General features: G+C 49.2%; 1 protein-coding gene across 1 annotated transcript in view; it reads right to left on the bottom strand.

Moving 5' to 3' along the window:
* Positions 1-416: 416 nt before the first annotated feature.
* The window catches only part of LOC125757927 (complement C3-like), a 26632-nt gene continuing 10086 nt past the window's right edge, over positions 417-16962 (bottom strand). Inside the window, exons 2-5 of the mRNA XM_049414331.1 lie at positions 4460-4547; positions 2089-2263; positions 1284-1385; positions 417-448 (exon numbers count right to left, since the gene is read on the bottom strand). Coding sequence (XP_049270288.1) covers positions 417-448; positions 1284-1385; positions 2089-2263; positions 4460-4547 — 397 coding nt within the window. The remainder of the gene's footprint in view (positions 449-1283; positions 1386-2088; positions 2264-4459; positions 4548-16962) is intronic.

Raw genomic sequence — 16962 nt, 5'->3', positions numbered from 1 at the left:
AGCGCTACTGCGCTCTCTGCGTTCAACCGGTCTCTCAGAACGGCTCTGACTGGAACGTCTTGCGTGTGTGTGCATGTACGTGCGTGTGTGTGTGTGCGTGCGTGCGTGCGTGCGTGTGTGTGTGTGTGTCTCGTTTTCATTTTATCTCTCTCTCTCTCTCTCTCTGTCCTCTTTCCTACCCCTATTTTCCCACCCCTGTGCAGGGCAGCAAACCGGTCACTCGCGCCAGGTTAACCTCCCTGCGTTTCCTTCTCATATATTTCTCTCTTCGCACACATAGCCGATAGCTTTTTTGGCGCAGAGAATAGCACTCTCCCATTGCTATGTTTCCCTCTCTTTTTCAAATTATGCGCAATCCCATGCATATATGGTATCACAGTAACTTTTGACCGCTGTTGCAACCTGATGCTGATTGCCTAGGTGCCCTTTAGCTTGTTTAGAAGCGACTCTGCGACAGAAATGAACAGATGTAGCGGATACCCCACTGCCTTGAGACGTTCGAGCTGTTTACTAAAGCTCTCCGAAATTAAGTGGGGACATGACCTGTTTAGAGCATTAATGAAGCATGTTGTGGCAATGGACCTTTTCACTAGCTTTGAATAACAAGAATCAAAAGGCAGTAGTGGCTTGCTGGCGCGTGGCTCATACGCCCAGCAAATATGAGCTGTGACAAAACTAAGCTTAAGATTAAGAAACCTAATGGTCCGCCCCGCTGGTAACTCGTACGTTAAAAGAAGTGTCTTAAAATACTCTCGAAATTGATTTAGCACTTCAAACATCAATGGTTCTAGGCCCGCTTTGTCTGTGTCTAGAATTACGAAAAAGTCATCTACGTAACGGAAAACCTTCGCCAATCTTGAACATTTTAGTTGGTCCTGCAGTCGCCTATCTAGATGTGCTAAAAAGAGATCCCTCAAAACTGGTGCTATGCTGGAACCAATGCAGACCACGTTAGCTTGAATATAAACCTTGTCATCATAAAGATCAGTTGTAAGCCAGCGCCTGTCGTCGTCTGTCTTCCTTTGTGTTCGTCCAAAATTCAGAGCTGTATTCCCTTCTTTGCAGCTATTCTGCCTGTAGTTTCTCTAAAACATTCATAATCATCAATAGACACAATATTTTCGAAGGATGGTGCCCTTGCGCACCATTCCACTCGCGCGCGCGCGCGCGTGTTTGTGTGTGCGTGCGTGCGTGCGTGCGCGCGCGCGCGCGTGTGTGTGTGTGCGTGCGTGTGCGTGCGTGTGTGTGTGTGTGTGTGTGTGGCAAATATGCGAATGTCTTACCCTCCAAGCACGTGCAAACATCCGACTGTCCCGGATCGTCGCACTTCATCTTCAGCAAAGGGCTAGTGCTGTTCGGTGCATAGAACTTGGTGCACGATATATCTGGAAAGTACGAAGACAGAAAAAAATTGGAAAGCGTAATGGAGAAACAGGTATAAGTTTCTTCACCTTAAGGCGCACACACACACACACACACACACACACACACACACACACACACACACACACACACACACACACACACACACACACACACACACACACACACACACACACACACACACACACACACACACACACACACACACACACGCGCGCGCGCGCGCGCGCGCACTTTACAGCAAAAAGACACATTGCAGCAGCCTTGGAGAACATCGAAACTGCATATCTGAAAGATGACTTGCTTGCCGGACGAATATTTCAGTGCTAGAAAAACTGCGTTCGTGTCAGCATCAATTCGACGAGTTTGGCGCACGTCTTCATTTGTTGAGGTAGTGGTAATCACAGACGTAGCCAGAGGGGGGTAGGGTTCGACCCTTCCCCCCCCCCCCCAACACGATATATCCAAATATGTATGTATGTGTATACACGCACATATAAAAACACACGCACGAACGGACATAGAAAGAAATTTATATGTCTGCAGAAAGGAATGTATATCTACAAAGGAATGTTCAACCCCCCATCCATGGTGGCAATGCTTTTCGCTTTACTCGGAGTGCCAGTATTATTGAAACAAGACAAGTATCCGTGGTTTCTTTACGTGAACCGTTCGGCAGTCTATTCGACGCTCATCGATACTTACCAGGATTGTAGTACGCGTAGGCTTTGACGGAGCTTGACTGCAGCTTGCCCACGGCAAATTCTTGGTTCAGGTCGAACTCGACGCACACGTCTCTGTCTGCCGGAATGGTTTGGAGGTAAAGCACCACGCTCCTTTGGCTCAGCTCATAGTGATCCACGGTTCTGTTGACGACAAGCTGAGAGCGAAAATTGATTGTCTGAATTGACGGTAGTACAGTTTCAAACTAAGCATGTCACTGATAAAAAACTGAGTACATGTTTCAGTATTTACAGAAACAAGGAAACGTCATCGCTGTATTGCTCTCTCTTTACCTTCTGAAGTCTCTGTAGCACCTTTGCCAGCCGTAGCTTAACGAATATTGCTACAAATCTGCACCTTTTTGGCTAAAGGCATTTCAACTTTAAAGGGGCCCTGCAACACTTTTTCAGCATGGTCAGACAACGCTGCCGATCGGTAAATGAGGCTCCTGAGAACACACGAGCCAAACATTATAGCGCAGCACGCGGCCTGGAATTTACAGTCAATTCTCAAAGTCATCTAGAAATCTTTCCCATCTTCTTTCTACAACTGCTGCCCTATACCCGAATGACCGTGCCATATACCCAAATTCATGGCCATTGGCTGATTTGAGCATCGTGCGCTGCATAGCTACCGAGGCCGCCGCGGGAGGCCGCCTCAGTTTTGGCTGATTTGAGCATCGTGAGCGGCAAAGTTACCGTGGCCGCTCGTACTGAAAGTGAGCTGCGCGTTCGAAGGAAAAAAGAAGAAAAAGTGCTCAGGGTCATGACGTGCGCGTGACGTAACTTTTTTCCCTCGTGCCATCCCTCCCTGCTTAGCTCTCAGCGCGCTCGTAGGGACGAGAGAAGAGTGAAAGGAATTACAGTGTGTGACAAATCTCTGTAACTAGGCTCGTACTTGACGGATTCTAAAATTTTTTTTGCGGCAGTGGATTCGTGAGGCAATGAACTTTTTTAATGAAGCCATTCGATGGTTACTTGAAAAAGTGTTGCAGGCCCCTTTAAAGGGACCGACAACTGATTTTTCTCGACCCAGTTTTTTACGGCGCGACAAGAAGCGTACCCTTCGTAGCGTTTGTAGCTGCAGTGGTTTATCCTAAGAGCACGTATTTATTTTATAAGCAGTATTTTTTTATCTGAAAGGCTCCAAACACGCATGAAGGCTTGCTCCAGCAACGCTGAGAATTGATAGCAATGCCGCTAGCCCTTGTGAAAGCTGTCGTTCTGCTTTCGCAGGAGTTACTGTATAACTATGCTAACCACCTTTATTTTGAGCTTTCCAGCCATTTTTGAAAATAGCAAGCTGTTACAATGAGATGTGGCTTTATACACCTTCTCGGTATTTGTACAGCGTCGTGCGCGCCTGCGACCAAGGTTGCCTGCGCCTGTGTCATGGATGGCTTTTCGCGGCATGGGATCATTACGCCAAGCGAAGGCAGCGCCACTTTGTTGCATACAACTAACGCAGGCCTATATGTACATTTTTATGGAGTAATATCTTTTAATATAAAGAAATGAACAATATTTCAGTACTAACAGAAAAGTCATCGAACGCATACACCAATCAATGGTCACGTGACCGGCTTCATCGGACCGTGTATGATTTTGCCGCCAGAGGCGCCAAAGGTCATTTTTCGCGACTTTCAATGAAGAAATAAAAAATATAAATCCGCGTCTCACGAGCTAAACAGGGTTGGTTTTAGTCAATGCGACGGACAATCTTTCCATCAGTGCAGTCATCTCATTTCATGTTCTGGGCAGTTGTCGGTCCCTTTAAGTGCTATTCTGTTGACGGCTCACCAAACTTCAAGCTGCCAAGACCAAAGCAGTTTTATGAAACCAAAGATAATTATTCACTATGACAAGTGCTTTCTCATTCATTGTCTTATTATTATATATATATATATATATATATAATACTGCTTGGCCTTGAGACACTTCCGCTGTGTAAGGGGTCGTGTGTTCGATTCTGAGCTGATGTTAATTGCCGTATTCCGCAAACCACTCACGTACCGATATTTTGCTGTCGGTTACTATTCTCCAAGTGGTGAACATTATTATTCGAGAACTTTCCCGCTGCGTTGTCCCATCGACATCCTGATCCCTACGATTACTTTAGGCGGTAAATATACATTAACTGATTAACATGCGTTAGCGAAACAAGAACATAAGAAGTCACAAATAGACTTTCAATAAAGTCGACGGTCAAGTGGAAGAGCGTAGATTCGAGTGCCTCTAGAAATTTCCACTGCGTTTGAGTAACACCAACGGGAATTTTTCAACCAAGGAAATGCACGGCACATAATTTCCTTTGCTAGGCGGCCGCAACGTGGTATGTGGAAGGTAGCACTCACCTTATCCAAGTCGGCTGTTATGGGCTTAAATCCTGTCATTAGTCCGACGTCTAGTATGGCCATGCCTGTCACATTGTCCTCGAGGGACCTTTGAAGAAAGCAGATAACCTTCTGTTGTATGTGGCACAAGTACTTTGTGCGATCGGAGAAGTTGCCGTACAAGATACATTACTGGAGCCAGTGTTTCAAGAAAGCGACTTAATTGTCTTAGCCAGCTTGGGCAAATCTTCTTGTTGGAGATAAGTGCCCCTGCCGAAGCCTTGACTCCAGCAACATATCTTGTTTGACGACATTTCGTCACCTCAAGCCTCCGTATACCCCTGAACTTGAGTGTCGTTTGAAGCACTCTACGGAAGCTCTAGAACAACAAAGAAAATTCGAAGTTGTTTTCTGGACAATGTCTTTGACGTCTTTGGGACGTCAGAGACACTGCAACAATCCAGATACGTGCTGGGCCCTGACACAGGCAACATCGGCCGAAGCATTGTGATTGAACTTGGAAACCTTTCTACCCTTCTTGTATTTTCAGTGTCAAATAGTATAAATTGTCTTTGCATACCATAATGCCACTCCTATTATTTTGTACGCATTCTATCCTTGTTTGGCGCTATTTCTGCTCATGATTTTATTTTCTTATGTATTCTATAACGAGAGGTCCAATTGCAGTGTTCGCACTAAGGGACCTCTTTCTCTATACTTCCCTCCATATGTAACCCCCCATCCAAATACGTTCAATAAATTGAAACTGAAACTGAAACTGAAAGAAAGCAAGGCGCGGACAAGATAGAAGAAGCAAAAATCAAAACGATGGAACGTGAAGCAACCATCCACATAGTTGCTGACAGAAATAGTTGCAGTTTGATATAAATCGAAAAAGCCGGGCGTAGCTTGCATTAGTGGCGCAAGGCTGGAGACACAGTGGAGCTGATCGGCACCCAGCTGGTACTCGCCTTTCGAGGCCTTTCGAGGTTTTGCTAAGTTTTTGATAAGTTTTACGAGGTTATGGTACGTTTTGCTAAGTATTGCTAGGTTATGCTAAGTGTTGCTAGGCTTTCGTAAGTTTTTGCCAAGTTTTGCTAGGAATCGCTAAGTTTTCGCTAAGTGTTTGTTGTTAAGTGTTGCGAGGCGATGCCCAGACTCGCCAATTCCCGCTCTATCACTATAGGCCAGCCTTCAGAAGCGGCGTAGCCAGGGTGGGGGATAGCGGGGTTCAAACCCCTCCAAAATTTTTAGATTTTGCATGTGTATATACACACGCACACATACAAACACTCGCACGAACATACAAAAAGGATGGCTGAATACCCCCCCCCCCCCCCCCCGGCCGAAAAAAATTCTGGCTAAGCTTCTGGCCTTCAGTCTCGGTTGGTGCCCCCGCATCAGAGGCGAGTGCAGCGTTGCAGTGCTCTGCTTCGGGCCAGGACCAGCTAGGTGCCGATCAGCTGCACTGTGCCTCTAGCTTTGCTCCACTAGTGTAAGCTACGCCCAGCTTTTTGGAGCCAAATAGCCGACCTTGCCACACAAGGACTACATAGCGAAATGGCGAAGCGAGCGCGAAGCTATGCACAGATGCGGCGGGGGTTGCTAGGCAACAGGAGGTGACACCATCGCTCCACGAGGTTTTTTATCCAAGATGGATGGATTAAAGCTCAGCTCAAACAGCTTCGCTGTTAAATGTAATACAGAGTGACGCCACAAGAATACCATACACGATTCTTGCGGTAAAAAAAAAGAACTGGTGAAGCTTGCACTAAGCCGCGCAAAGTTTGAAAGAGCGCAACTGGACGAAATCTGAAGACTAATGTGGTTGATTCTAGGTTAATTCTAGGCCTTAGCTAGGTGATGCAGGTTGTTTCTAGGTTGCTTATGGGTCGTTGCTGGCATTTAGCTAGGTGATGCTAAGTTGTTTCTACGTTGATTCTCAGCGTATACAGCGTTCGCAGCTCTCATAGATATACAGGCTGCTTATTCTAGTTGTAGCTAGGCAGAACTTGGTTGTAGCTAGGCTGTCGGTAGGGTGGGCTTGCAGCTTGTCGAGTTCACTCTTTGGCTTCGCTTCTTTCCGCACACCCGTTTGATGACGATAGTTTTCTTCTTCATTTTTAGTGGACCAGTGGTGAGTAGTGGGATTTACCTAATCTCTGCGGCACATACCCGTTTATAATGATGATTGTTTTCGCGTAGGCCGCACAAATTACGGCTAGCCTTAACAACTTCGCTGTTAAAAGGAAAGGCCAGGCAGGAAAATCAGAGGCATATCGGGCTTTCAACCTTTCGTCGGTGAAATAAGGTTAGGGAATGAAAAGAAAGAAAGCACTGATGGTGCCATTTCGTGTGGGATGCAAATCGAAACTATGGAGTCGCTCGATGAAGTCTGTCAACCTGAGGAAATGCCGTAACACACGTGTCACCTTCAGGCACTAAATCGACTGAGTCTGGTATTCTTTAAAAACTTGTATTCGTACTCATCAATTCGTGATCGCACTTGTAAAAACTTTGCTCCAGGTTTCTTTGGGTTTTTTTGTTTGTTTAGTTTCTTGAAGTAGAGTCCACAGCAGAGTAAGAGAGTACGTCTGTGAACCACTTCATGAATTTAGAAGTGCCTTCACTTATTTGGGGCCTGTTCAGCGCGTGGCCAGTAAAACTGGTCAGGTTGCATTTCTGGTGATCTTCATAACGCAGCTTATTTTTGTTCACCAGAACGTCAATCATAAACTGTCAAAATTAATGACGTCACAAGGTCTTCGAGCGGGAACTTGTGGTTCAGTGCGGCTCGGTGACGTTTGTTTTCGCGTTTGTTTCTGGCTTGCACCGAAGTCCGCTCAGGGTAAAAGTGATTTATTTGTATTTTTTTCAGGAACACTGGAGACTGCACGCTACTGATACTTCTTCTAAGCAAAAGGAAACGATAATATACTGAAGAATAAATGCGAAACTGGCACGGAACAAAACGAAAGCCACAAAAACGAATGATCGAGACATTAACAGGAGGTCGTATGAATGCGCTAAATACAGCTTGCACTAAAGATAGGATAAAACACGCTGAAACGTAAAGTCAAATCGCATAAATCCAGGAAAGGCAACTCGCATAAACGCACTAAACACAAGTGACATATATCAGGCCACAGAAAGGTAGACGAACCGCAATCCAAAATATGAATTTGTATGAGGAGGGTAGGGGGGGGGGGATGGTGCCTTGTGGTGAATTTATATCGACACCACGATGCGTGATGAACAGGTAAAAAAAAGTATTCCGATATTGACTTACTTCTCCGTACATTAACCGTTTTGTAACAAATTCATCGAATCTTTCGTCTTTACGAATAAGAAGTACAAAACAAGTGTGTCTCAGACGATTTCACAGGTAAAACTGGGACTTGCTTACGGCACATACTGTACAGTAGGCAAAACATGTGCAAGTAAAGGCTTCCAAAGGCAGGTTGGTCGCGTCGGGTTTTCTCTTTTATCCATAGAGGGATTAGCTTTGTTCGGGCTGCTTATAAGGCTACCTTAAGATCATGTGATATGACTGAACCCTTTTGCTTGATATCTCGTTGCGAGATTTCAAAACGACGTGCGACCTGCGAGCGACCGCGTATGTAGCCTTGCACACCGTTGCATTGCAATGCAGTCCACATCTTCCACACGTTTCTCATATTTTTGCGAACGCCGTCCGAAAGCTGTTTCCTTTCACACAAGACCGTCCACTAATGCTTTAAAGACGTTCTCCTTCACCTGCGTTGCATTTCCGCACTTCGCTACAATTACCCCGGGTACGAAAAAGGGAGCCGCCTGGCGACCTAACTGCTTGTCACTATGAGCGGGTCATGATAGGGCTTCAGGCGCTCCACGTTGACAATGTCGCGCCCTCGACGGCGCATGTCGGAAGATGGGTCGATGGGTTCAATCAGGTAGTTGACCGGGGATGTGCGTTCGACGACACGGTAGGGGCCTTCGTATTTGGGCAGCAGTTTGGAAGAGAGGCCAGTTGCAGTGGTACGGACCGAGAGCCATACGAGTGCTCCAGGTAGGAACGTGGGTGCAGAAGTGTTGGTCTCACCGCGGATGCTTTTCTGCCGCTCTTGGTCCTGCGTAGTAAAGGTCTTCGCAAGCTCGCGACACTCCTCAGCAAGTCTGGCTGTGGCAGAAATAGGCGCACACTCAGATCGATCCGGCTTGTATGGAAGGATTGTGTCGATTGTGTGCGACGGGTGCCTGCCGTACAATAGGAAAAATGGTGAGAAACCAGTGGTGCTTTGAGGGGCGGTATTGTAGGCGTAGGTGACGAAAGGTAGAATGGAATCCCAATTTGTGTGATCGGCGGCGACATACATCGAGAGCATGTCGCCGAGCGTGCGGTTAAAGCGTTCTGTGAGTCCATTCGTCTGCGGGTGGTAAGCAGTAGTTTTGCGGTGAACAACGTTGCACTCTTTGAGGATGGCTTCAACGACTTCCGACAGGAAGACACGGCCTCGATCGCTGAGCAGCTCCTGGGGTGGACCGTGGCGAAGCATGAACCGGCGTAGCAGAAAGGAGGCTACATCGCGCGCTGTAGCCGCTGGGAGGGCGGCAGTTTCGGCGTATCGCGTAAGGTGGTCTACAGCGACGATGGCCCAGCGGTTACCAGCCGAAGTCAGAAAGAGTGGCCCATACAAATGGATGCCAACGCGCCCAAACGGCCGGTCAGGGCAAGGTAAAGGTTGCAGACCTGCTGGTGACTGGTGCGTTGAAGTTTTGCGGCGCTGACAATTGATGCAGGAGCGAACGAACTTCTGCACGTAGCGGTACATACCTCGCCAAAAGTACCGTTGGCGAATGCGGTGGTATGTTTTCGATACCCTAGAGTGCGCACACTGCGGATCAGCGTGGAACGATTCGCATATTTCAGAACGCAGACTGCGGGGCATTACTAGTAGCCACTGGCGGCCGTCGGCGTTGTAATTGCGTCGGTGGAGGAGGTCGTCGCGAATGGTGAAATGGTGGGCTTGACGACGCAACGCGCGAGTGGATGGTGTTGCCGAAGGATCAGTGAGCAAGTCTAGCAGAGAAGCGATCCATTGATCCTTGCGCTGTTCGGTAGCGATAGTGTAAACGTCGTTGGAAGAAACGGCACTGTGAGACATTGAGCTGTGGGTATTGTCGTCAGGCAAGGGGGAGCGCGAGAGTGCGTCGGCGTCAGCATGCTGGCGTCTGTTGCGGTACAGCACGCGGATATCGTAGTCCTGTAGGCGAAGTGCCCAGCGGGCGAGGCGGCCTGATGGATCCTTCAATGATGACAACCAGCAGAGTGCATGGTGGTCGGTGATGATGACATCAAATGGGCGACCATACAAATAAGGTCGGAAATTCGTAAGGACCCAGATGATCGCCAGGCATTCCTTTTCGGTGACGGTGTAATTGGTCTCGGCTTTGGTGAGCGTACGACTTGCATATGCCACGACATATTCAGGGAACCCTGGTTTGCGCTGCGCAAGGACAGCGCCAAGGCCAACACCGCTGGCGTCTGTGTGTACATCTGTAGGGGCCGTAGGGTCGTAGTGGCGTAGTATGGGAGGCGACGTCAACAGACGACGGAGCTTCGCGAAAGCGTCGTCGCACTCTGACGACCATGAATTGAGGGACCCGTTACTTCCGAGGAGCTTCGTCAGCGGCGATATGACGGTACGAAGTTTCGAATGAAGCGCCGAAAGTAGGAACACAGTCCTACGAAACTGCGCAGTTCTTTGACGGACGTAGGTTTGGGGAACTCGGTCACGGCCCGAAGCTTGGCTGGATCTGGAAGAATACCGTCCTTGGACACGACGTAACCGAGTATTGTCAGCTGCCGTGCTGCAAATCGGCACTTCTTTAGATTCAGTTGTAGACCGGCGTCGCTCAAACGCGTCAAAACATGCCGCAGGCGTTGAAGATGCATGGAGAAGTCCGGAGCGAAAACAACGACGTCGTCGAGTTGGCACAAGCATGTGTGCCATTTCAGGTTGCGCAGAACGGTATCCATCATGCGCTCAAAGGTGGCGGGTGCATTACACAGCCCAAACGGCATGACGTTGAATTCGTACAAGCCGTCGGGCGTGACAAAGGCGGTCTTCGGTCGAGCGTCATCAGCCATGGGTACTTGCCAGTACCCTGAGCGCAAATCGAGAGATGAAAAGAATTCTGCTCCTTGCAGGCTATCAATCGCGTCGTCTATTCGCGGTAGTGGATACACGTCCTTACGAGTGATCTTGTTGAGTCGTCGGTAGTCCACACAGAACCGCACAGAACCGTCCTTCTTCGCAACAAGAACGACAGGAGACGCCCAGGGGCAGTTAGAAGGTCGAATAACATCTCGTCGAAGCATGTCGTCGACTTGCTCGTTGATTACACGGCGTTCTGTGGGAGATACGCGATATGGACGTTATCGCAGTGGCGGCTGGGCGCCAGTGTCGATGCGATGCGTAACGGCGGAAGTGCGGCCGAGAGAAGTTTGAGCGACATCGAAAGAAGAGCGAAATTCGTTTAACAGGCCCAGAAGCTGGGAACGCTGGACCGGTGTAAGGTCGTCAGCAATGGAGGAACCAAAGATATCAGCGGGTGATGAACCAGACGTCGAAACAGCGCCGAGCGTACTGGAACTGTGGCAGTGCATTTCATCTGGTTCGTCCATAACTTGTGCATCTTCAAGGGGTTCCACGCTGCCGAGACATTTCCCTCGGACCAACATAACACTGTACGGAGATGGGTTGATAACAAAAATTGACGTACTGCCCTGAGTGACTTGCACAGTCGCGAAAGGCACCAGCATGCCTTTACTCGTGCAAACACGGTCAGATGGCGAGAGAAGTGCAACGGTGTCGGAGAGACTGGCGCAGTACACTGACACCGCCGTCGACGAGTTTGCAGGCACCTTGGTGTCGTCTTTGACAAGTACCTTGCCCGCAGCCGATGGACTGTCTGCCGGCGCCAATTCAGAGAATGGTGAGAGCTCTATTTCGGCTGGTGCGCAATGAATGACGGCGTCGTGGCGGGAGAGAAAATCCCATCCTAGGAGGACGTCGTGAGAGCAGGCAGGAATTATGATCAATTCGACGGCGTACAGTGCATCCTGAATAATGACGCGAGCTGTGCACACCGCTGTTGGGTGAATACTTTGGGCGCTGGCTGTACGGAGGGAGAGCCCAGAAAGCGGCGTCGTCACTTTTCGCAGTAGTCGGCTAAACTTGGCGTCCATAACGGATACGGCGGCTCCAGTGTCGATTAGAGTCACTGGAAAAATTTCAGAGTATCGCATCTGTTTTCCGCGCGCCGCCGCCGACGCGATTGGCTTACTCGCATCACGTGACCTCTCGCCGCCATATCCCTTCCAAGCGCTTTGGGTGCAGGCGCGTTCAATGCAGAGCGTGGCCGGACATTTAGCAGTACCACGGTCCCCAGAAGTACTTCGTCGCTTTTTTAAACGCGTCATGCAGACAGGGGCGTAAGCAGACATTTTTTTCGGGGGGGGGGGGGGGGGGGCACGGGCCCAGTGTGCCACCCCTTGGCTACGCCACTGCATGCAGATGCCAGAAGAGAGTAGCTCACCATCAATCGAACGTTACTGGTGAGCTACTCTGGGAATCTCGTTTGCCATGTGGGAAAAATTAATGTCAAAGAGCGCCGTTCTACGTGGCTGCATAGTTGCTGCTCTGAACGAATTCGCCCCCCTCGAATAACACTCCTTCCTGCAGTGAACTGCACTAACTTTGCTGGAAAAGATCTTATGCGACAGGATACTTCACCTTTTCGGTTCGCTATGGTCAGCGATATTGAAAATTACATACGTTTCTATTTGCTCGGCTGTTTATATCTCGATCTGTTGAACAGATTACGCATGCTATCCGAGTTATAAGCGTGTCACGCACGAAAGCGAAATCGAAGATTTATTAAAATAACTGTTTACTGGTATACCTTAAAGGCAATTGTGGCATGATCTTTGGCATTGCACAAAACAGAAGCGTGGAACTCTGTTGATAAACTTGGTATAAGGCAATGTTATCCTGCATATGTTTACATTTGTTGCAAAAAAATGCTGCTAATGCTGCGTTGCACCGAGCGTACCCTTAAAATACTGTATAGTTGGTGAGAAATGGTCACAGCAAAAAAAAAAAAAAAAGCAGATCCCACGTATTGAGGGAGTCGATTTTATGCGAGCCCTAGGTCTATATACATACTGTGTTGTAGTAGCATGCGCTTTAAAAATTCCGGGATGTGCTATTTCTGATCAAAAGAACATAAAGCACCGTGCCGAGGAAGTTTTAATAAGAGTGCATTATGAAAAAAAAAGTTTAGCAGTGCAGAAACCGAACCCCAGCTGTTTACGCGCAGGCAACGCCAAAAAAAAGAACTGTTTGTCAGAACACAGCAAAACATTTGCAAATTCATTGCAACGTTGAGAATATTAAGGAGACCAGAAATAGGAAATGAAACAATTAAGTAGTGATGTCAATAATTTTTGATGGCCTATTTTCTACGTATCGTAAGATAAGATGCACCTTACCTACCGCACGCCGATTCGCCCGTGCGTTCGGCTGCTGGCGTTCCGAATCAAGACGTCGCGCACAACTTGCAATTACCGTACACACAACTTCTATTACACATGTCAAATAGTTGAACAGCAAGCACGGTGCTCAAGTAAGGTATGCGTCAGCGATCAGTCGAAGGACGCAATGCTGAATGTTTTCGATGTTCGATAACATTCTCGAGTGCAGTGAACCTGAACACCGACTGCAAAGCTAGCGCAAACAGTCAAGATTCACCAAATGTCGAAGTAAATGGCATCTCGCACGATGCGATGTCACTGCGCTAATGCAACTATGTTTACAGACCCGGACCTAGCGAGCACGCCCGGGCGTGACACGAAACGAGACCGATGAAGCCGCGAGCACATGGCAACATTCGCCGTACGTTTCATTAGTTGCACCGCTAACCGCGCAGTCGATCCATACCTGTCGATGACTCGAAATCACTTCTTATATCCTCTTGAAGAAACACAAACACATAATGCCGTTCTGCCGAGCGTAACACGGCACTGAGGCTAGAAAGATCGGTCACTTCTCAACACACGCTAGCAACGCGCCGGACGGTCTGGAAGGGACATGGCCGCCGCCACCCAATGTTGCCCGCGTGCAGCCTACCTTTGCGGTACTCTGATTTTCCAGTGACTCTAGTGTCGATAAGGGCAGATGCGCGAACACTGTCCACAAACACGTCACTCACGTTCGAGGGGCTTCGCTGAGGGCTTTCGCAGTTCGATAGCGTCGCAGCCCTTGCCTCGTGGACTGCGACGACTAGTTTTCCTGGTCGCGTGAGCCCGGACGTGGCCGCATCGGCGACAGTGAGCGACGTCGTGGAGACGATGAACGGCGGGTAGATGGTGCGGGACGTCGGTGACATAGGCGGCGCTTGGTCATAATAAGGGCTGCTTGATGAGCTGGTCAGGGTTGATGCGACCCGAGGCGGCTGCACGCGATTGCAGTAGCGTGCGACGTGACCGGCGCAACCGCACGCAAAGCAAATGGGGCGGTTGTCGGAAGTGCGCCAGCGGTTCGCGGGTCCCATCTATGTCGCAGAACGGGATGGACGAGGCGGCTGCTGATATGAGTGCATTGTGGGCAGCAGTCGGGGCCTGGGGACGACGTCGACGCATGTAGGCGGCACAGCCGCGTCGAAGGCCTGTGGTCTGACGACGGCTTCGGCGTAACTCCGCGGGCCAGCCACAGGAATCGCTGGGGGCGGCCTGGCGACAGCTTGCGCGTAGCTTAGTGGTGCAGTCACTAGAAACGGCTGGTGGTATTCGGGAATGACCTCCGCGATTTCTTGCTGAATCGCTCGGCGGAGAGGAGGCAGAAGTGTAGTTGGCGGCTGGTCAACATGCTGCGGTGGAGTGAAAGCCAGTAGAGAGACTTGGCGGGCAATTTCCTCACGCACGAACGACTTGATTTCGGCGAGCAAGGTGGAGTGGTCAGGAATTGCCGACAAGCCTGCGAGGTCAGCATCGCGTGATGGCGGTCGGTGGGTCATCAAGCGCTGCCGGCGCAGCTCCTCGTAGCTTTGGCACAGGGTAATGACCTCTGCCACTGTGCGAGGGTTTTTGGCCAGCAGCATGGTGAAGGCATCATCGTCGATGCCTTTCAGAACATTCCTGATTCTTTCAGACTCCGACATGCTCGCGTCGGCTTTCTTGCACAGGTCAAGGATGTCTTCGATGTAGCTCGAGAACGATTCCCCTGTCTGCTGAGCTCGTTCACGTAAGCGCTGTTCGGCTTGAAGCTTACGAACGGCAGGGCGGCCAAATACGTTGACGATGGCGGTCTTGAAATCGGACCACGTCAGGAAATCGGATGCATGGTTGTTGTACCACATGCCTGCCACACCCGCGAGGTAGAAAACCAAGTTGGTCAGCTTGCCTGCTTCGTCCCATTTATTGGGAACACTCACCCGTTCGTAAATCGCGAGCCAGTCCTCCACGTCAGTGCCATCCGCGCCGGTGAAAACAGGAGGGTCGCGGATACGGGGGACACCGGGACAAGCGGTCGGGGCAGGGGGCGGCGTTTGAAGAGCGGCGTCTTGCGGCATGGTAGATGGCACAGTACGGGATCGGAGCTCCAGGGGCATCGAATGGAGACCGAAGTTGTGGTGACGGTACAGCACTCTCCACCACTTTGTAAAGGTGTTTATTGACGGCTGGATTGACGGCTACAATGCACAACAGTCACAACGGAGCGCAGACTCTCACGAGCACGAGCACGAGGGCGTGCTCTCCGAGAAGAGGCGAAGAGGGCTACCCACTAGAAGGCGCTGGAGAGGACGGCCCATTACAACGTTCCAATGCTTCTCTACACTAACACGTTGTATTCCGCCGAGGGTACCTTTACAAAACGGCTCATTCGGTGAGAAATGGTCACAGTAAAAAAATATTATGCATGTTCACTCTGAATTGGGTCGTTCTTGGGCTGCAGTTGGAGCAGTTAAATGTACGACATAAACATAAACGATGAATTTCACCGTGAGAGCTTTTTTTTCTTATTGTCCTAATCTTGTATAGCCTTCTCACGGGCTCCAACTGCTCAGATAAGCATTAAACAGACACTTTTTCTTAAAAGAATTTGATGCTGGGCTAGTTGGTTCACGACACTGTTTCCTTGCATAATGTGTTTTGAACTGAGAGCCTCAGGTCCGTACACATACTGTGTTGCTTTAGCATGTGCTTTAAAAATTTCTGGGCTATGCTATTTCTGACCAAAAAGCTAATAAGTACTGTGCCGAGAAAGCTTTAATAAGAGCGAATGATGAGGAAAAAAAAGCCGCCAGATCCCATGCATTGTGGGAATCGATGTAATGCGAAGCAGCCAGCAAAGAGCTGCATACATCGTCTTGTCTGTCACTGAGGAAAATGCGTGCCACTCATGTTATTTATGTTCGTTACACCGTAACGTCGCGCAATACCAATTTCGGGATAGATCAAGCTAGCGAAACGGCTGCCAGCGCACCATGATCGTGGCACGTAAGTCATGCTGTACATGACATGCGTGTCATGATTTCATATTAGCTAGTGTTATTTATGCTCGCCACACAGTCACGTCGCAATATACCAATTTTGGTGTATATCAAGCTAGCGAAACGGCCGCCAGCCCACCATGAACGCGGCACGTAAGTCATGCTGTACATGACATGCGTGTCATAATTTTCATGTTAAGTCGTGTTATTTATGTTCGTCACACAGTCACACCGCGCAATACCAATTTCGGGGTAGATCAAGCTAGCGAAACGGCCGCTAGCGCACCATGAGCGTGGCACATAAGTCATGCTGTACATGACATGCGTGTCATGGCTTTCATGTTAACTCGTGCTATTTATGTTCGCCACACGGTCACGTCGCAAGATACCAATTTTGGTGTATATCAAGCTAGCGAAACGGCCGCCAGCGCACCATGATCGTGGCAGGTAAGTCATGCTGTACATGACATGCGTGTCATGATTTCATATTAGCTAGTGTTATTTATGCTCGCCACACAGTCACATCGCAAGATACCACTTTTGGTGTATATCAAGCTAGCGAAACGGCCGCCAGCCCACCATGAGCGCGGCACGTAAGTCATGCTGTACATGACATGCGTGTCATAATTTTCATGTTAAGTCGTGTTATTTATGTTCGTCACACAGTCACACTGCGCAATACCAATTTCGGGGTAGATCAAGCTAGCGAAACGGCCGCCAGCGCACCATGAGCGTGGCACGTAAGTCATGCTGTACATGACATACGTGTCATGATTTTCATGTTAACTCATGTTATTTATGTTCGTTACGCAGTAACGTCGTGCAGTACCAATGTTGTATATATCAAGCTAGCGAAACGGCAGCGAGCGCGTCATGAGCGTGGCATGCATATCATGCTGTACATGACATGCGTGTCATGATTTGCACGTTAGGGCCTGTCAGTTACGTTCGTCATCACACTCTTGTCACGCCGTAGCAATTTTGGTTAT

The sequence above is a fragment of the Rhipicephalus sanguineus genome, chromosome 3 (genome assembly GCF_013339695.2).
Source record: "Rhipicephalus sanguineus isolate Rsan-2018 chromosome 3, BIME_Rsan_1.4, whole genome shotgun sequence".
Classification (NCBI taxonomy): domain Eukaryota; kingdom Metazoa; phylum Arthropoda; class Arachnida; order Ixodida; family Ixodidae; genus Rhipicephalus; species Rhipicephalus sanguineus.
The sequence above is the reverse complement of the archived record's forward strand: the minus strand, read 5'-3'. Positions and strand labels throughout refer to the sequence as shown.